Consider the following 21,897-nt stretch of genomic DNA (forward strand, 5'->3'; position numbering starts at 1 on the left):
GTATATTCTAAGAGACACCTAACATTAATAAATAAATATCTACACTGTGTCTGCATATCTTACTCTGAACAAAAAGATATAGATATTTTGCTCATTTTTTCCTGAGTGGCCTAGAGGGACTGAGACTTTTTTTTTTTTTTTTTTTTGTGAGACAGAATCTGGCTCTGTCGCCCAGGCTGGAGTGCAGTGGTGTGTTCTTGGCTCACTGCAACCTCCGCCTCCTGTGTTCAAGCCATCCTCTCACCTCAGGCTCTCGAGTAGGTGGGACCACAGGCATGGGCCACCATGCCTGACTAATTTTTGAATTTCTTTAGAGACCAGGTTTCCCACGTTGGCCTTGCTGGTCTTGAACTCCTGGGCTCAAGTGATCCGCCTGCCTCAGCCTCCCAAAGTGCTGGGATTACAGTCATGAGCCATCAGCCCAGTCGAAACTGAGACATTTCTGTTTTCTTTTTCCTCTTTCTTGCTTTTTTTGAGGGATGGTCTCACTAACCCAGGCTGGAGTGCAGTGGCATGATTTCAGCTCACTGCAACCTCCACCTCCCAGGCCCAAGCAATTCTCCCACGTCAGCTTCCCGAGCTTACCTCAGGTGTTCAGCTTCACCTGCAGCACCGCATCTGGCTAATTTTCATGTTTTGTTTTTTGTAGAGATGGGGTTTCACCATGTTGTCCAGGGTGGTCTCTAACTCCTGAGCTCAAGTGATCCCTCCACCTTGGCCTCCCAAAGTGCTGGGATTACAAGTGTGAGCCACCGTGCACGGCCTGAGACTGAGACATTTCCTAGGGTCACATAGCTAAAGAGTGGCTGTTCAATAATTTTAATTAAAGTCATTTGAAAATTTTTGTAGCTTTCTATTGATCCTTATAAAGGACTAATTCTTGACAAGGTATTGAGAATAAACAAATCATTAATCAAAGGCAGCTACTTAAGAAAACTGCTCTAAGGCCAGGCACGGTGACTCATGTCTATAATCCCAGCACTTTGGGAGGCCGAGGTAGGTGGATCACTTGAGGTCAGGAGTTCGAGACTAGCCTGGCCAACATAGGGAAACCCTATCTCTACTAAAATACAAAAATTAGCCAGTTGTGGTGGTGCATGCCTGTAATCTCAACTACGTGGGAGGCTGAGGCAGAGGAATTGCTTGAACCTGGGAGGCAGAGGTTGCAGTGAGCTGAGATTGTGCCACTGCACTCCAGGAAAAAAAAAAAACACTACTTGAAGGTACCCTTGATTATATTGGATTGCCATAGGTCATTTCAGGTGTCATAAGAGCAATATAATTTTGTTCACTGCCCATTCCCAAGCACCTAGAGCAGTATCTAGAACATAGTGTATGTTCAATAAATATGTTAAATGAATGAATTTTATTTGATTTGGTTTTAAAATAGAATAGTTGTACTCTGAGGGAGGAGGGAAATGCTTAAACAATACTAAGAATTCCATTCTTTAGAGACAAATTACTTAGAAGTTGATAGTGACAAATCGAAAGGGTTGTTGATTGTTGGATTATTCAGATGATGAAGATGATGGTAGGGGCCATGGCGGCTGAGGGATAATGAGTCATAAACACTGAGGAGGCACGAAAGATTGGGTGGCTGGATATAATAGGAAACTGGAAGGAAAGAAGGAGAAGAGAATGGCAATACTGATAAAAAATAGAATGACAGAAGATGTGTGGAAAAGAGTTTCACTTTGAAGGCTTGATTTTTGAAGTGATGGCAGATATTATAGATATACATCCAGTAGATGGATGGGAATAGTAAATCAAACAGAAATGAAAAATTGAATCCAAGATTGATGGGAGACTAATAATGGGGAGGACTGAGCCTGGGGGCAACTACATTAGTAACAGTGGCAGGTTTTGTTTTTTCATGTTCATTTAAAGGAAGGAGGAGAGATTTATGTGTTAGAAAAAGGGAAATTGTGGTTTAATCAATAATAATTTAGGTGGGTGTCTTAGCCACTGAATTACAGGCTTTGAGGTAATATAGAAATACCTCAGTTCTTGTTATGGAGTCAAATAGATGATCTAATTGTGGAAGCTATACACTTAACAGCTGTTCTAAAATAATGTCTGTCAAAATATAAACCAGTAGTTAATGTAAGTAGTGCATTCTTTAGAAGGTTAAGAATGGAAGACATTAGTGTAGAACAAGTTTTATAGCTGGAGCAGTCTTTTGAGATAAAGACTAGTCAAATTGTTATTTACAGCTGAGGAAACAGCCCTTAGGAGGTTGATTTGCCAGATGTCTTAAAGCTATCTAAAAAAATTGGGAAGGCTTCGAGGAAGCATTGGTTCTTGAAGGTCTGATATGATTTTTATTGGGTGAGAAAGAAAAGGAAAAGAAAATCAGTGAATTTGAAGAGGAATGAGTAAGGATATGCCAACAATAGCAAAAAGGACTTGGATAATCAAAGGAGTTATAGATTGGATTATTAGTATGGAACAAGGTAACCTGATAAAATGTCAAGATTAGGAACTTGACTGGAATTACTGTGAACTACACTTTTTTTGAATAGGTCAAAGTTATGAGGAAACTAGTGGCTTTTGAAGTATAATATTCTGTCCAATGTTGTAACCAATACTAAAATAGAGCACTGGTGTGAATGCCCTTGTAATTTTTTGATAAGGCATTCAGGCCACGTCTCAGACCTACTACATGAGAAGCTCTAGGGTAAGGCCTAGGAACCTATCATTTTCTACTCCTATCCCTAGGTATATGAAAAGTAACAGTTGTGGATCTATGTTTGGGAACCAGTGATTTAAAAGCCATGTTAGTATAGGGAAAGAAACTACTTAGAGCTAAGTATTCATTGCCCAGGTCTGAGATAATAAAATGTAGACAGTACCATCAGAAAGATTTGTTTAAATTCTATTAATTAGATTTGATGCACGTTGTTTTTAGAGAGGGAAAGAAGAAAAGTCTCAAGTTTTCTAGTATGAAAGAAATGGATTCAAAATAGTGATAGAAAGCATACTTAGAAGGAGATAGAAGGAGAGTGAGGACACTGTTTTACTTGAGATTAAAGAATGACAGAATAGGCTGGGCATGGTGGCTCATGCCTGTAATCCTAACACCTTGGGAGGCCAAGGTGGGTGGATCACTTGAGGTCAGGAGATCAAAAACAGCCTGGCCAACATGGTGAAACCCTGTCTCTACTAAAAATATAAAAAATTAGCCGGGCGTGGTGGCAGATGCCTGTGATGGAGGTACTTAGGAGGCTGAGGCAGGACAATCACATGATCCCATGAGGTGGAGGTTGCAGTGAGCCAAGATGGCACCATTGCACTCCAGCCTGGGCAACAAGAGCAAAACTCCGTCTTGGGGTTTGGGGGGATTGGTGGGCGAGTGGGGAAGAAAGAATGACAGAATAAAATAATTGCCAACTTTGTTTTAATCAAAAACATGCTCTTATTTGGTTATTTAATGGCTGAAAAAGGTGGGGCACGGTGGCTTATACCTGTAATCCCATCACTTTGGGAGGCCAAGGTGGGTGGATCACTTGAGGTCAGGAGTTCGAAACCAGCCTGGCCAATATTATGAAATGCTGTCTCTACTAAAAATACAAAAATTAGCTGGGCATGGTGGCGGGCACCTGTAATCCCACCTAATTGGGAGGCTGAGGCAGAATTGCTTGAACATGGGAGGCGGAGGTTGCAGTGAGTCGAGATTGTGCTACAGCACTCCAGCCTGGGTGACAGAGTGAAAATGTCTCAAAAAAAAAATAAATAAATAAATAAATAAATAAATAAAGGCCAGGCATGGTGACTCATGCCTGTAATCCCTGCACTTTGGGAGGCCAAGGTGGGTGGATCACTGGAGGTCAGGAGCTTGAGACCAGTGTGGCCAGTGATAAAACCCTGTCTCTACTAAAAATACAAAAATTATCTGGGCATGGTGGCGCACCTGTAGTCCCAGCTGCTTACGAGGCTGAGGCAGGATAATCTCTTGAACCCAGGAGACAGAGGTTACAGTGAACCGAAATCACACCACTGCACTCCACACTCCAGCCTGGGCGACACAGCAAGACTCTTATCTCAAAAAAAAGGCTAAAAAGTAATAATGATCAAGTCTAATGGTCTATATAGCTTAAGTAAGTTAAAGATAAATGGGGCTGGGCGCGGTGGCTCAAGCCTGTAATCCCAGCACTTTGGGAGGTTGAGGCAGGCAGATCACCTGAGGTCAGGAGTTTGAGACCAGCCTGGCCAACATGGTGAAACTCTTTCTCTACTAAAAATACAAAAATTAACTGGGCGTGGTGGCAGATGCCTGTATTCCCAGCTTCTTGGGAAGCTGAGGCAGGAATATTGCTTGAACCTGGGAGGTGGAGGTTGCAGTGAGCAGAGATTGCACCTCTGTACTCCAGCTTGGATGACAGAGCGAGACTCCATCTCAAAAAAAAAAAAAGTGTTTGCAGGATTTTAAAAAAAAGTTATTTACTTATTTTTGTTTTACTTATTTATTTTTTTTAGAGACAGAGTCTTGGTCTGTTCCCCAGGCTGCAGTACACTGGTGCTGTCATGGTTCATTGTAACTTCAGACTCCTGGGTGCAAGTGATGCTCTCACCTTGGCCTCCCAATTAGCTGGGATTACAGGCACATACCACTACACCTGGCAAATTTTTAAAAATTTTTTTGTAGAGACAGGGTCTTGATTTTTTGCCCAGGCTGGCCTCAATCGCCTGGCCTCAAGCAGTCCTCCTGCCTTGGCCTCCCAAAATGTGGGATAACAGTTGTGAGCCACCATGTCCAGCCTAGGATTTTGTTGTTGTTTGATTATTAATTACAATAAGCTTTAACACTATTTTTTGTAAGAGTAAAAAATATTCTACTCAGTGTGTCCTTTGGACAAGTAGAATATGCCAGTGAAACAAGTTTTTCCTATCAGATTTTAAGTCAGGATTTTCTTTTAGCTATTGATTTTCAAACAGTTCTTCAGGAAGCCATAGGTGAGAGGGTGTACAGGCGTGGACATTCCCCTGCTATTTTTTTAAACCACAGATGTAGCAAATATGAAGTACAAATGCCTACTCTACCCATTGGCAGACATCACTGTGGCATTCTCCCATTATATTTGGCTTTCTTAGTACGGCACTTCAAGTGGACACTAACAATTATTGGTTAAAGCATAGGAGATTAAAACTATTTTTTCATGTTACAATCAAAAAGGATGCCTAGATTTCTGTGTTAATATTTCATGTATAGGAAAATTGCTACCAATGCTCAAAAAGAGTTTGAAGGCCACAATTTTAATGTCATTTTAAAAAATTAAACTTTTAATTTTGTGATAATTATAGATTTGCATATGGTTGTAAGAAATAATAGAGAAATTCTATGTATTTTTACCCAGTGTCTTAGTCCATTTAGTGTTGCTATAACAGAATATCTGAGACTAGGTAATTAATAGAAGGTTTTTTGTATTTTTGTTTGTTTGTTTTGCTTTTTTTGTTGTTTTTTTGTTTGTTTGTTTTTTTGAGACGGAGTCTTGCTCTGTCACCCAGGCTGGAGTGCAGTGGTGCGATCTCGGCCCACTGCAAGCTCCGCCTCCTGGGTTCATGCCATTCTTTGGCCTCAGCCTCCCGAGTAGCTGGGACTACAGACGCCCGCCACCACGCCTGGCTAATTTTTTTGTATCTTTAGTAGAGACGGGGTTTCACTGTGTTAGCCAGGATGGTCTCAATCTCCTGACCTGGTGATCCACCCGCCTTGACTTCCCAAAGTGCTGGGATTACAGGTGTGAGCTACTGCGCCCGGCCTAAAGGGTTTTTTAGTTCACTGCTCTGCAGGCTGGGAAGTTCAAGAAGCATGGTGGCATCACAACATGGAGGAAAATCAAAAGGGAAATGGGCACATGTGAAAAAGCAGAACTCAAAGGGTGTTCTGGCTAAAATTTTTAACAACCCACTCTCTCAGGAACGAATCTCTTCCTCAGAGAACTAATCCAGTCTTGCCAGAGATAACGCTGTCGCTACCACAAGACTAGCACCGAGCCACCCACAGAGCCGGGGCCCTCATGATCCAGACACCTTCTGTTCAAGGCCCTACCTCTTAAAGGCTCCACATCATAACCTTGCTTCACTAGAAATTAAGGTTTCAACATGAGTTTTGGCAGGGACAAATCTTATTCAAACCATGGTACGCAGTTTCCCTCAATGGTAACATCTTGTAAAATTGTAGTACAATGTCCTGACTAGTGTGTGTTTGTTTGTTTTAAGAGACAGGGTCTCCCTTTGTTGCCCAGGTTGGAGAGTAGTATGATCATAGCTTGCTGTAATCTCAAACTCCTAGGCTCAGACAATCCTCCTACCTCAATCTCCTGAATAGTTAGTACTACAGGCTTGCACCACCATGCCCAGCTAATTTTTTTATTTTTGTAGAGTTTGGGTCACACTCTGTAGCCCAGGCTGTTCTGAAACTGCTGTCGTCACGTGATCCTTCTGCCTCAGCCTCCCAAAGTGCTGAAATTACAGACGTGAGCCAACACACCTGGCCAAGACCAGAATATTGACATTGATACAATCTTCTCATTTTATTCAGGCTTCCCAGTTGTATTTGTACTCATTTGTTTGTCTAGATTTAGTTCTGTGCATTATGATCACATGTGTGGGTACCTGTACCCACCACCACAGGTAAGGTATAGAACAACTTTTATCACCACGAGGATCCTTAATATTGTTCTCCTATGCAACCATACCTACCTCTCTCTACCCCTTTCCTTCTGAATAACCTATCCTCCATTTCTATAATTTATTACTTTAAGAATGTTATATAAATGGAGTTAAATAGTATGTAACTTTTTGAGGTTGGCTTTTTTTTGGGGGGGGGGAATGGAGTTTTCACTTTGTCACCCAGTCTGGAGTGCAGTGGTGCAATCTTGGCTCACTGCAACCTCTTCCTCCCAGGTTCAAGCAATTCTTGTGCCTCAGTCTCCTGATGAGCTGAGATTACAGGTGCCTGCCACCACACCTGGCTAATTTTTTTTTTTTTTTTTTTTTTTTTTGAGACTGAGTCTCGCTCTGTCGCCCAGGCTGGAGTGCAGTGGCGCAATCTCGGCTTGCTGCAAGCTCCACTTCCCGGGTTCACGCCATTCTCCTGCCTCAGCCTCCCAAGTAGCTGGGACTACAGACGCCCGCCACCACACCTGGCTAAGTTGGTTTTTTTTTTTTTTTTTTGTATTTTTAGTAGAGACAGGGTTTCACCATGTTAGCCAGGGTGGTCTCGATCTCCTGACCTCGTGATCTGCCTGCCTCGGCCTCCCAAAGTGCTGGGATTACAGGCGTGAGCCACTGGGCCCGGCCTAATTTTTTTTGTTGTTAGTAGAGATGGGGTTTCATCATCTTGGCCAGACTGGTCTTGAACTCCTGACTTCGAATTATCCACCCGCCTCAGCCTTCCAAAGTGCTGGGATTACAAGTGTGAGCCACTGTGCCCAGCCAAGATTGGCTTTTTTTTTTTCACTCAGCATAATTACCTTGGATTCACCCAAGTTGTTGCCTGTAGTAGTAGTTTGTTCCTTTATATGACTGAGTAGTGTTCCATTTAATTTTATTTTATTGCTTTATTTATTTATTTTTTTTTTTGAGACAGAGTTTTGCTCTTGTTGCCCAGGCTATGCAGTTCAGGTGATTGTCCTGCCTCAGCCTCCTGAGTAGCCAGGACTCCAGGCATGTGCCACCATGCCCAGCTAATTTTGTATTTTTAGTAGAGGTGGGGTTTCACCATGTTGGCCAGGCTGGTCTCGAACTCCTAACCTCGGTGATCCACCCACCTTGGCCTCCGAAAGTGCTGGGATTACAGGTGTGAGCCACCGCACCTGGCCATAAACACAAATTTTAGACTTTGTGACTGTATTTGCCCACGTTTGTGGTGTTTTAATGCATTGTTACAGATTAAATGTAAGTTTGTTAACTAGATCAGGTTTGAGGGAGGAGCAAGGTCGGTTTTGTTAGTGCGGTTTCATTTAATGATCAGAGGAAATGCAATCCAGATATTCTGGAGTGAGATACTTAAGTATTTAATTTCCCTTTTTGAGAGAGGCAGCTGTCAATTTTTTCTTCCTTAATTGTAAATTCTAGATTATTTATTTTATTTTACCTATCATCTGGCAGGGTTTTTTTTGTTGTTGTTGTTCTTTTGGTTTTTTTTTTTTTTTTTTTTGGCAAAGTCTGTCACCCAGGCTGGAGTGCTGTGGAGCAATCTTGGCTCGCTGCAACCTCTGTCTCCTGGGTTCAAACAATTCTCGTGCCTCAGCCTCCCAAGTAGATGGGATTACAGGTGTGCCCCACCACACCCAGCTAATTTTTGTATTTTTAGTAGAGACATGGTTACACTATGTTGGCCAGGCTGGTCTTGAATTCCTTACCTCAGGTGACCTACCCACCTAGGCCTCCCAAGTGCTGGGATTACAAGTGTGAGCCACAGCTCTCGGCCATCTGGCGGTTTTTAATTTCAGGCATACTGATGTGTAGGCTCTGGAATCAGACCACAAGGGTTCAGATCTTGATTTGGCTATTTATTAGTTATGAACTTCAGACAAGTTTAACCTCTCTACCTCATTGTAAAATGGGGATAATAAATGCACCTATACCATAGGCTTATTGTGGAGATTAAGCATTGTAAGCACTCAGAATTTGCTGTCATTATTATTATAACCACTAGTTGGGGAAGTTTGAGTATCAGATAAGTGCTTGTAGAGCACTATCTGGTGGTAATGCTAGCTCAGTTGTAGAAATACATATTCATTTTGTTATCAAATTTATATTTTATAGTTTTTTAGAATCTAAAATTCTGTTGTTTTGATTACTTGGAATAATCTATTAATGTAATTGTAAGATCATCAGCCTAATCAACTTCCATTTATAGTTGAAAGAGCAGTGAAATGACTTGCCCAAGCATTCATAGGTAGTAACTTGGAATGGATCTTGATTGTCTATTCATTTTACCGTAGTCAGCTGCTGTAAATTAAATGGTAAATGAATAATAAGGGCTGTTTAATTTCCAATCTCAGTTACATGTCTCCTCAAAATTTCAAGTTTCTTTAATTATTTCCATTAGTAATTAAGCCAAAAATTTACCTGCTTAGTCTCTTAGTGATACACATCCAAAATATATACATTAATTTAAAATATTAAGCACTGTGCCAGGTGCTTATAAAGGACAGAAATATAATAAATGGCTCTTTCCTCAAAGAGATTGTTATATTGGGCACTTTTATTTGTAATTTTAGAAAAATACTTTTCCTCATATTTTTATTCTTTCTGCCTTTTGGGTATCATATTAATCTTTAAAGTGTTACTTTTTGTTTTCTGTCTTTTTTTTTTTTTTTTTTTTTTTTTTTTAAGACAGCGTCTCCCTCTGTCACCCAGGCTGGAGTGCAGTTGTGCAATCATGGCTCACTGCAGCCTTGACCTCCTGGGCTCAAACAGTCCTCCCATCTCAGCCTCCCAAGTAACTGGGACTACAGGTGTGCATCCCTCCATCCAGCTAGTTTTTGTATTTTTTGTAGGGATGATGTCTCACTATGTTGCCCAGGCTGTTCCTGAACTCCTAGGCTCAAGTAGTCTGCCTGCCTCAGCTGCTCAAAGTGGTGGGATTACAGGTGTGAGCCACTGCGCCCAGCCTGTTTTCTGTTTATTTTAACATGGTCTTAAAGGCAGCTTCAGTCTTCCAGTTTTTCTGATAAACTGTTTTCTACTTTAATTGCTTTATTTGCCTTTTACTTCATTTTTCCTACTTGAGAGTCTTGTTTGTTTTTATTGTTTTTGTTTTGGTATTGTAGCCTTTGCTAAATCTGTTTTTAATATTGTATTAAAATTTAATATTTTTACAGTTATTTTTAAAATTTTTTAAATATTAAATTTAATATTGTATCCCAGTGTTTCTTTTTCCAGTTTGATTTAGTATTCAGCTTTTATTGTTGCCTTTACTTGTGTTTACATTCATTTGTGTGAAAAGAGAAGAGTAAATTTATCCTTTTAAGAATTGGCTGCTTTGTGTGAGTCACTTTGGTTTCAGGTACCATGTTAGTTAGAAGTAATTGTAATTTTATGCCATTTAAAAATAGCTCAAAACTCCTATGTTCACTTGGTTTCTAGGTCTATTCTGGATAAGCAGGTTTTGTGAAGACATTTATTCTTTCTTGGACCTCAGATTTACCAGACATCTCATGGTATTTCCTTTTATATTATTTCTTTAATGGCTGCCCTTTATTCTCAATGTATTTTGTACATATTTTACTTGTCAGCTGGATGACCAGTTTCTTGATTCACACATAAGATGTGAAACATTGTGTTAATTGTTAAGGTTGTGTTAAAAACCTTTTCCCTTTATTTATAACTTTTTTTTTTTTTTGAGATGGAGTCTTGCTCTGTCACCAGGCTGGAGTGCAGTGGCGCGATCTCAGCTCACTGCAGCCTCTGACTCCCTAGTTCAAGTGATTCTCCTGCCTCAGCCTCCTGAGTAGTTGGGATTACAGGCACATGCCACCAAGCCCAGGTAATTTTTGTATTTTTAATAGAGACGGAGTTTCACCATGTTGGCCAGGATGGTCTCAATCTCCTAACCTCATGATCCGCCCGCCTCGGCCTCCCAAAGTGCTAGGATTACAGGTGTGAGCCACCATGCCCGGCCTATTTTTGACTGTTTTTTAAGCTCACTGTGTTAGAGGTCACATCTTTTCTGCTTACTACATTGGCTTTCCCTTTTTAAAAAAACTATGATTGGACCCTAACGAATTCATCATTTTATTAAATATCAATGACATTTTTAAGCAATGTGAGTTTTCTTGTTATAAGATTGCCTCAGTGTCTTAATACATATGACCTCTTGTCTTCTGACCTCTTGTGAGTAAATTACTGAGATCTGCTTTTCCTATTGAATCAAATTCAGAGTCTGCAGTTCTGTTTCAGATGTGATGATGTATCTTTGTCCTGAGGATAAGCTTCTGTGTTTTTAGGGAAATGCAGTTATGGGGATGTCATGTAGTCGTTTTTAATGACACTTGATTATACAGGGTGATAGTTCGTTTAGTTAATTAAGCCAGAGCTGCAGTTTCATCTCAAGTGCTCTAACGCATTCACCAATTCTTTGTAGAATGCTGTTATATCCCAGGCACTGTGCAGTTTGGAACACAAGCAGCAATAGCACAAATAGAAATCATTGTCTGAAGGAGGTTTGTGGCAAGCTCTTTACTGAAACAGCTCAAGTGTGGTATGTATTGAGGATGGCATATTTATATAAAAAGGGACATACTAGTAAATAAATACCTAAGTAGATTATTTTAGATAAGAAATATCACTCAGTTACTTAAAAGAGTTTAATAATAACTTGATTTCCTTTCAGTGTCTGCCTCTGGTAAATAAGTATACCACTAAATATAGTATATACCTAAAATACAAGACTTTTGTGAGTCTAACATAAAAAACAGTGTTTCTTCAAGTAGCAATTCTTATATCTGCCTGTAATACTTAGTTACATTTGAGAATATCTATTCAGGTTAATTCCTGTTTCACAGATTATACAGATTGTGAGTTCATACATTATGGGGGAAGATTACTAAAGCGGGTAAATAACGTGTTAATAGTGGTTTGAATGCTGCAAGAAAACTAGCCTTGAACTTTTAAACTATGTGTAACTGGGAGAGAGCTACCAGATTACTAATTATTATAATATAAAAATATGCAGTAATAGACAATTGCACACTGCTTTTCAATATTTCAGGTATTACATTACAGAGACAAGGATAATGACTGTCGCTGTTTTCTAATTTATAGGATTATCTATATTGGTTTTGTTCCTGAGTTGCACCTGCATAATTTTTGAAAAGACTTTGAGTAGATATTTTATAAACATACCTGTAGCCACTGTTATGTAGTGAATTTAAATTAGAAAAATTGATGTTGAATCTAAGTATCTTTTAGTTGCTATTGTAAATTTGTTTAAAAAAAAATTCATTAGTTTTTTCTACTAATTGAATTAGGGAGTATTAACTCTTTAATAATTGAACAATATTAACGGAAGAAAAAGAGAACTCCCTCAACAGTATACCTAGATTTACCTGTTATAGAAAATGAAAACTACTGTACAATAATTGAATTTATTACAAATAACAGTTTCCCTTACATACAGATACAAACAGTAGAGTAGAATTGGTTCACATCCTGGTTTCATCTCTTAAGTGGAGCAACCTTGATTCAGTTATTTTTAAACCATGTGTAGCTGGAGGAGAGCTACCGGATTACTAATTATTATAATATGAAAATATACAATAATAGACAATTACACAGTGCTTTTCGGTATTAGCCTGTTTTGGTTTTCTTTTCCTCAGTGGTAAAATGGAGATACCTACCTTAGAATTAGGAGGATTAAATAGACCATCCATGTAAAAAGCTGATTATGGTGCTTAGTCCATAGTAAGTACTCAGTATTTGTTAGTATATTGTTAGATCATCACTGAACAAAGAAGACTTACTTTTGCATACTGACACTATAAGAAATTACATTTTATCTTTTAAAATGAATAATTTTTGGTTCTTCACTAAATATGTCTTAGTAATCTTCTTGTGGCATTCTAAATTCATTCCCTCAGAAAGATTGTGATTTAGAAACTTTTCTTTTGATCATGATCACATAACTCAATTCCAGAAAAATTAATGAGAGAGACTCTAAGCAAATTTCAATTTATATTGAGATTTTAATAGAGAATGTTTTCTTCATGTTATTTTACTTACTGTTATAGTGTGACTGTTGCTTTTTTGTCTCCTTTTCTTTTAAACAGGGTTTGTGGATGCACTTAGATGTTTGCAATGAGCACTGTGGCTGGCATGCCCCAGTGTTTTGGATACCAATGCATAGGACTCCATAGTAATCGAATTTACCAGAGGCGAACGTCATGAGCATAGTGGTCCCATTGGGGGTTGATACAGCAGAGACATCATACTTGGAAATGGCTGCAGGTTCAGAGTAAGTATTTAAATTGATTACATAAGCAAAAAAAAAAAAAAAAAAAAAAAAGAAACCCTTCTGGAGCTAGAAAGTAGGAAGAGGTATAAGTGGAAAATATTAAATTTCTTCTTTCCTAGCTATTTTTTAAAGGAAAAAAAAAGGCGAAGTTACCTTTCTTTCTCAAACACTGAGAACATGATTGCTAACTTTGTTTTCCTTTTAAATAGCATTACCACTAATATTCATTATTGGATTGAAGTATTGACATGACTTTTTTTGACTCCAAATTTCTGAGAATCGCCACATTTTTTACCAACTGTATTTTCCTATAGTATTTGATATTGTTATTCCAGTGTCACTAGAGCCACCTGCTGACAGGAGTCATTAATTTGTTGGTGCTTGGGTTCCCCCTACTCCCAGCAACAGATGGAGTTTTGCTGTGTCGCCCAGGCTGGAACGCAGTGGCTCTATCTCAGCTCATTGCAACCTCTGCCTCCCGGGTTCAAGCAATTCTCCTGCCTCAGCCTCCCGAGTAGCTGTATTATAGGCGTGTGTCACCACGCCCAGCTAATTTTTGTATTTTTAGTAGAGATGGGGTTTCATCATTTTGGCTAGGCTGGTCTCGAACTCCTGACCTTGTGATCCACTCGCCTCGGCCTCCCAAAGTGTCGGGATTACAGGCATGAACCACTGTGCTCAGCCGGTGCTCGGGTATTTTTAGTTTGAATTTGTATAATTGAAGATTCTAAAATATTTTGTATGTAATAGAATATTTTCAAAAACTTTTTACTACTTCTTTTTTCACCCAGTGTTTAAGATTTTTGCTTGTGATTTGTTGACATTTAATCCACTATGAAGAAACTTTTTTTTTCTGCTGCTTTTAAAGGGAGTGTTGATTTGTTTGTACTAATTGGAGGTGCTTTCATTGAAGCGTGGCTTTGTTTTTGTATTCAAAAGCCTGCTTTAAAGTACTGTCCTTGCATTGTTTACAACTGTTCTTTTTTTGTTGTTTGTTTTGTGGCAGAGTCTCCCTCTGTCATCCAGGCTGGAGTGCAGTAGGGCAGTCTCAGCTCACTGCAACCTCCAGGCTCAAGGGATTCTCATGTCTTAGCCTCCTGAGTAGCTGGAATTACAGGCACATGCCACCACACCCAGCTAATTTTTGTATTTTTAGTAGAGACAGGGTTTCACCACATTGACCAGGCTGGCCTTGAACTCCTGGGCTCAAACGATCTGCCCACCTTGGTCCCCCAAAGTGCTGGGATTACAGGCATGAACCACCATGCCCAGCCATGTTTACAGGTGTTCTTAGGGTGATGCTGAATTTTTTATTTGTTTCATACTTAATCATAAACAATTTTTTCTTATAATTTTTTTCGCTTGTAATACATACAGAGCTCATTGTATTCATGTAATGTTCTGTAAGTGTTAAGCAGCTCCCCTACTTTGAGCAATATGTTTTATATAAAATATCTTAATCATCCCAGCAAAAAGGCACGTATTATTTTCATTTTATAAGAAATGCAGCTCAAGGAGATTAACACATTTGCCTATGGCCACATAATTGAGAAGTTATGGAGATTTTTTACACCTATTAATATAACAATTAGTATAACCTATTCATGTTATGCCTTCAATAACATACACTGGCTATGGTTATATTATTGAGATGTATGTTATTGGAGGTCTTAACACTCAAAGGGAAAATCAGAGGTTTTACCTAAGATCTAAGATGCTGGTGTGAGCTTCTCATCAAAACCTACTTACAGTTCGAGAGTTTATACAGAGAAGAAATTAAATTTTTAATTGGGAAGAAGAAGTTAAGTCCAGTTTCTGAGGAATTAGAGCTTATTTATTCCATCATTCTAAACTGTTCTTTTTCTCTAAATGCCCCCTGAATTTAATGGTTGGCATTTTTCCCTTTTTAGATTTTCAGTTCTAACTTACTTAAATTTCTGCACTAATAATATATGGTGTGTCTTAGATGATAATTTATGATGATTTTTTAATGAATGAGGACATTTTGGTATAAGATTTTAAATTTGTAAAGTGGTTCCAGAAAAATGTGGCAATATCAAATAGATGATTGCAAACAGAGTAGTGGTTGTTCTTCCTTTAAAGTTTTTGATGTTAATTTAGAATTACAACACATTTGGAAATAGCCTTTTTTCATTTTTAAGAATGGAAATATTACGTAAATAATTCAGCTCAGTGCAGTGGCTTATACCTGTAATTCCAGTACTTTGGGAGGCTGAGAAAGGCGGATCGCTTGAGCCCAGCAGTTTGAGACCAGTCTGGGTAATACAATGAGACCCTGTCTCTACAAAATAAAAATTTTTTAAAAATTAGCTGGGCATGGTGGTGCATGCCTGTAGTCCCAGCTACCTGGGAGGCTGAGGTGGGAGGATCACTCGAGCCCAGGAGTTCAGGCTGCAGTGAGCCATGATCGCACCACTGCGTTCCAGCCTGGGTGACAGAGCAGGACCCTGTCTCAAAAAAGTAAAACAAAATAATTCTACTTCTGATTACCAAAAATGTTCAATATATTTGTAAAGTTAGTGAAGTAATGAAAATTAAAGTGGTATAAATTTAGGACTACCAGAATTTAGGCTTTGGGTAACTCTAGTCTAAAATAAGATCTAGTATCATTTTGTAATGTAGGCTGTTTGCTTCATTAAGTAAATAATCAACAGTCATAAATAGTACTCTGGTAAATTTCACAGGGATAGTAGAGACAATGCAGTTTGATGGGAAAAATGCTAGACTAATTTAAGTACTTTAAGGTATTTTTTCTTTGCTATTATAATACCATGTTGACTTAGAATTAAGAGTTAGGAGTTTATTTTACAAATATGGGTACTGAGACCCCAGAGTAGTTATGTGACATGTCCCAAGGATATATAGTGACTTTAGTGGTAGAGGTAGGACTTGGATGTAGAGTTTGTGACACTTAGATCAGTCATCTCCTGGTCTGTAAAACTGGAGATTGGACTATCTACTCTATAAAATACCTCCTAGGATAGTGCCTGATTATCAGTTTGGAGCAGCAGTGACCCTATTTCCAATAATAATTCCAGTCCCACTGCACTCAGTCCCATACCAGGCAGGACGCAGTAGCTGATCTAGCAGTAGTTTTGTGACAGTGTTGTTGGGGGAGTCAATGAATTGCCCTCTGAAGATCCACTATCACCGATTCTAGGCCAGGAGAATGCTACTTTCAGTCTTCAATATGTCTGAGGGAAAGGAAACCACACCCTGATATTCCCTTGGAGCCAGATGCAAACCAGCCTTACCACACTATTTGTTCTACCTGCTTTACTTACCAAGGCTTAGGAGCAGCATGTCACCTTCTCCGGGCTCCCAGTATCACCTGAAGGGGTCGAAGGTAGGGCCTGGGTGACTCATTTGGATTAAGTTTTGACCCTTTGTCAATTTTATCTGTGCCTCTAATTCCTGTAATTGGGCACGGTCCAAAATGTAGGTCCATTCAGATGTCCACATCCTTATGGTATTCTTCCTTTTATTAATTCTTCTACCTGCTATGTATAATTTAGTTATTACTGTGACCATGCTACCATTACATTAAGGCCCATGCTTAGTTCTCAGGTCTTCTTATATTGCCCGATCTTGGCAGCAGAATTTGATACTATTGACTCTCTTTACCTTTGGCTTTAGTGAAAATACGTATTTTTAAGTTGTGGCAAAATAGATACAACATTTATCATGTTAACCATTTTTAAGTGAACAATTCAGTGGCAGTAAGTACATTCACAGTGTTGTGCAGCCATCACTGCTGTTTTCAAACTTTATCATCCCAAATAGAAACTCCGCATTCACTAAATAACTCCTTCTTTCCTCTTCTCCTAGTATCTCATAACCTCGATTCTAGTTTCTATCTCTATTTGCCTATTCTAGATACCTCATATAAGTGGAATTATAAAATACTTATTCTCTTATGTCTGGCTTATTTTACTTAGCATAATGTTTTCAGGATTCAGCCATGTTATAGCATATACCAGAATTTCATTCCTTTTTATGGCTGAATAATAGTCCATTGTATAGATGTACTATATTTTGCTTATCCATTCATCTCTTGATGTACACTTGGGTTGTTTTACCTTTTGGCTATTGTAAATAATACTGCTATGAACATACCAAGTATCTGTTTGACTCCCTGTTTTAAATTCTTCTGGTTTTATAGCTAGGAATGGAATTGCTAGGTCATAACATAATTCCACATTTAACATTTTGAGGAATCGTCGAACTCTTTTTCCATCTGGTTTTCTTTTTATGGCATGATCTCCTTCTTAAATGTTTCTTCCTTTTCTTAAATATTTGTGTTTTCTAGGGATCTGCACTTACTTACTTTTTAAACTGTCCTGGAGGTGTTATCTACTTCTATAGCTTTCACTGTTTTTGCATGCTCATGACTTCCAAATCATCCTTACCTATTTCTCTCATGAGCTCCACTCACATAGCCCTCTGCATTACTAGACCACTTAGATGTTCTGTGAGTAGTTCAAACTTAATAAAATTAGTACTATACTAATTCTCTCTTCTTTCCCTCTTGTCCTCTCTAATAAATTCACGCCAAAAAAGCCCTCTTATTCATATATTCTATTTTTCACTCAAAGACAACAATACACATAAGCCATAATTTTTCTAAGAACACATAAGTCATTTGATTTTCCCTGCTTTTTACATCACTGGTTCTTTGTTGACTTTAAATCTAAATTCAGACTCCTTTTAGTAGTATGCAAAGGCGTTCTTTTTTTCTTCCTTTCTTTCTTCAAACTCCTGTTTGAATGGTTTCATGGTATTCCAGTCTAGAGGTATACCAAAATTAAGTTTTAATCAGTCTCATTGAATATGTAAGTTGTTTGAGCCAAATATTGCAGTGGAATCAGCATTTTGGCATAACTTTTGTACATGTCTTTAATGATTTACTTAGAATAAATGTGATCTAGAATTACAAGGTCAAATGGAATGCAAGATCTTTTTAAAGGCTACTGATGTATGTTGCCAGATTGCATTCCTGAAAGTTTGTGTCTACTCAGAAGAAGTCAATACCCTGGCAATTTGGGACATTTAGTATAGAAGAAAGTAGGTTTATAGAATTTAACCCTTGAGAGTATCACATTATGATAGCATGTAAATACATCAAAATTTACCTTGCCATCTAATTTTATGTAATATATTCTGAGAAGTTAGGACTGCTTACAATACAGTTCAACAAAATTGCCATTAAAATAGTTGTATTTTAAAACTTGATGTGTCAAATGTGATCCCAAGACCATCCCTAGGCTCAAAGATTTGCTGGAAGGACTCACAGGATCCAGAATGTAGTTGTACTCATGGCTAAGATTTATTACAGCAAAAGAGTCCAAAGTGAAATCAGCAAAGGGAAAAGGTACATGGGGTGAAACCTGGAGGAGAGCAGGTGCAAGATTCCATGAGGCTTCTCCCCATTGAGGCACACAGGATGCACTTAATTTCTTCAGCAATAAATTGTGACAACACATGTGAAATGTTGTCTACCAAGGAAGCTCATTAGAGGCTCAGTGCCCAAAGTTTTTCTTGAGGGATGGCACGTAGGCACCTGCCTAGAATGTACCAACATTCCAGACTCCCAGAAAGAAAATAAGTATTCAACATAAACCATATTGTTTGTATAAACAGTGTAGGCAGAGTAAGCTACCCTTAACATTTGAGGAAAGTTTCTTATCAATGTAGCGAACTGTTTACCAGCTAAATTCCCAAATGCCAGCCAAGGGTCACCCTTGTAAGGTGGCCTTTCTACCCTCTGGTAACTCTTGTCTGCACAGCTGATTTTTGCAGGATTAAGTTGAACTATATGAATGCCATTTTTATAGGTCAAAATTGGTCTGGTATCAGTAATTCTGTATTGTTCAACTTAATAGTAAGAGAAGGAGTGAATTACAATTTGTTGAGCACTGCTGTGCCAGGTAAATGTTTTACATGTGTTACTGCATTATTTTTGTACTGTGAGCCCAATATTAACTTCTTCTCACAGATGTGAAAACAAAGGCTCAGAAGGGTTAACTAACTTCCCTGAAGTCACGGATTGTAAGTTATCAGAACTAGGGTGATATTCCTGGTCTATTTTAGATCCATCTCTTGCTTTTTCTCACTAAACCAGTGCTGTTAGATATTGGTTGAATTTATTACTACCTGCGCTTTTCAAATACTTCTGCAAAAACAAAATATATAAAACAGATAAAAGGAAAACAACTCTGGTTGAAATGGAAGTGAAGGGCTTAGAACACTTTTAACCCTTCTTCTACCATAAACATTCCCAAGGATTCTAAGAGCTTGCACAAGACAATAACTGCTCTTAGGAAAAAGGAAAGGAAATGGAAATACCCTTTGTTTCAGCAGCTATGGTAGACAATTGTGTGAAATCCTTTTTTTTGGGGGGCGGGGGTAAGGGACTCAAAAAAGGACCTCAAGGTTGCACAGACTGGAGTACAGTAGTGTGATCATGGGTCACTGAAGCCTCCACCTCCCAGGCCCAAGCAGTCCTCCTACCACAGCACCCCGAGTAGTTGGGACTACAGGTACACACCACCACACCTGGCTAATGTTGTATTTTTTTGTAGAGATAGGGTTTTGTCGTGTTGTCCAGGCTAGTCTTGAACTCATGGGCTCAAGTGATCTGTCTGCCTTGGCCTCCCAACGTGCTGAGATTATAGGCATGAGCCCCCGTGCCTGGCCGAAATCCACATTTTTTAATACCAGGAAATCTCATGACAATTTTATTCAGCCAAATGAAGGATTAAATACTGAGTTTTTAAAAAACCCCTATTGTGACATTTAAAATTTGATTATTTAAGGGGATAGAGTTTTAAAAACCTGGGTCAACATGTGACATTTAATACTAGATTTTATAGCTAGCTCAGTTTCTCCATACATTTTCTCATTTTTAAATTTAATTTGGTTCCTGATTGTTAAAAAAATACGTGTGTGTTATTGAAAATCCTCTTTTACTTGCCTAATTATTTTGGAATTTAGAATTAAATTTAGAGCAAGGGTCAGCAGAATTTTCCTGTAAAGGGCTAAAGAGTAAATATTTAAGACTTGCAATGATATGGTTTCTGTTGTAACTGCTCAGCTCTGCTCTTGCAACTGTAAAGCAGATTGTGTGTGTAAATGAATGGACATGACAGTGTTCCGATAACACTTTAAAGTGTCTACAGAATCAGGAAGCAGGCTGGATTTGACCCAGGGTTCTAGTTTGCCTACCACTTATTTAGAGCAAAGGAATCTTGATAATGTACTGTTTCTAACGAAGAGTACTATTTTTTCTCTGATTTTATTGGCTTAAGCAAGTACTATTTCAATGGTATGACTTTCTTTAAATATAATTAGGTAGAGGGAACAGCAAGTACACAAGCTCCAAGGCAGGAACAAATTTAGATTGCCCTAAAGAACAGGGAAAAAATATCAAACATGGGAGTAATAGACCAAGGGAAGAATATTAAGAAGAGATGAGAGGAGTAGGGCCTAGGGGCCATAAGAAGTTAAGATTTTAAGTGAAATAAGTGCTGGCCAGTCGTGGTGGCTCACGCCTGTATTCCTAGCACTTGGGGAGGCTGAGGCCGGCCGGTTGCTTGAGCCCAAGAATTCAAGACTGGCCTTGGCAACATGATGAAACCCCATCTGTACCAAAAAAAAATACCACAGTTAGCTGAGTGTGGTTGCTTGTGCCTGTACTCCCAGCTACTTGGGCTGAGGCGGGATGATCGCTTGAGCCTGGGAGGTCTAGGCTACAATGAGCCGAGATCATATCACCACATTCTAGCCTGGGTGACAAAGTGAGATCCTGTCTCAAAAAAAAAAAAAAAAAGTTCTAATTCAGTGCTCTAAATTAGTAAATATTTATCGAGGGCTTGTTATATGCCAGCTACTGTTTTAGGTCCTGGGGACACAACTTCAAATCTAAAATTTTGTATTTATATTCAAATTCTGTTTTTTCTTTTACAAAACAGAAAAATGGCCGGGCGCGGTGGCTCACGCCTGTAATCCCAGCACTTTGGGAGGCTGAGGTGGGCAGATCACCTGAGATCAGGAATTCGAGACCAGCCTGCTGAACATGGCAAAACCCCGTCTCTACTAAAAATACAAAAAATTAGCTGGGTGTGGTGGCGCTCGCCTGTAATCCCAGCTACTCGGAGGCAGACGCGGGAGAATTGCTTGAACCCCGGAGGCAGAGGTTGCAGTGAGCCGAGATCATGCCACTGCACTCCAGCCTGGGCGACAAGAGCGAAACTCCGTCTCAAAAAAATAAATAAAAAATAAAGAAAAAAGAAAAATGTCACTTTAAAAAAAATTAGAGTCCTGTTCCTCCACTTGCCCTCTGAATCTTACCCCTTCTCACCTTTTCAAAATCATTCTTCCCTCTTGCCTGCAGTCATCCCATGTCTCTTGCATCTTCAGTTTTTCTATTAGATCATTCCTATCACATATAAATATGAGAATTATTTTCCTTTTTTATTATTTCATTTCTCTAAACCTCTTTATAGCAAAACTCCTTGAGAAAGCTGTTTGTACTCATTATCAGGTTGCACAACACTACTTTAACCTCCTGTGTTGTCGAACTAATTGGTAGTCTTCCATAATTTATATACATTTTTTCAGATTTGATATAAATCATCCCTTCTCTTTCTTCCTACTAGAAAGGGTTAACTTTGGATTTCTAGGTACCACATTTAACTAACCACTACTGCTCATTTTTTACTGCCTTTTTCTGTTATGCCCAGGTGCTTTAAATGTCTAAGACTCAACTGCAGTCCCCTCTCCTTTTAAAAAACTTGGTTTTTAGGTTATTACCTGGCTTTAAATATAATCTCTGTGTGTGGTTACCCTCAATTTTTTATCTCCAGTCATAATCTTCCTAAGCTCCAGACTAGTATACCCAAATTGACAGCTTC

The 21,897-nt window shown here is 38.8% G+C and overlaps 1 protein-coding gene across 7 annotated transcripts in view; it reads left to right on the plus strand.

Moving 5' to 3' along the window:
• The window catches only part of KMT2E (lysine methyltransferase 2E (inactive)), a 100,886-nt gene that overhangs the window by 13,944 nt on the left and 65,045 nt on the right, over window positions 1-21,897 (plus strand). For 2 of the 7 annotated variants that reach the window (XM_055283535.2, XM_055283538.2), the window contains exon 2: window positions 12,780-12,964. In XM_055283535.2, coding sequence (XP_055139510.1) covers window positions 12,894-12,964 — 71 coding nt within the window. In that variant the 5' untranslated portion in view covers window positions 12,780-12,893. Of the gene's footprint in view, window positions 1-10,098; window positions 10,173-10,357; window positions 10,499-11,095; window positions 11,213-12,392; window positions 12,415-12,779; window positions 12,965-21,897 lie in introns of those variants that run through there. The other 5 variants (XM_055283534.2, XM_055283536.2, XM_055283537.2 and 2 more) reach the window with 5 other exon arrangements.

The sequence above is a fragment of the Symphalangus syndactylus genome, chromosome 6 (genome assembly GCF_028878055.3).
Source record: "Symphalangus syndactylus isolate Jambi chromosome 6, NHGRI_mSymSyn1-v2.1_pri, whole genome shotgun sequence".
Taxonomy (NCBI): Eukaryota; Metazoa; Chordata; class Mammalia; order Primates; family Hylobatidae; genus Symphalangus; species Symphalangus syndactylus.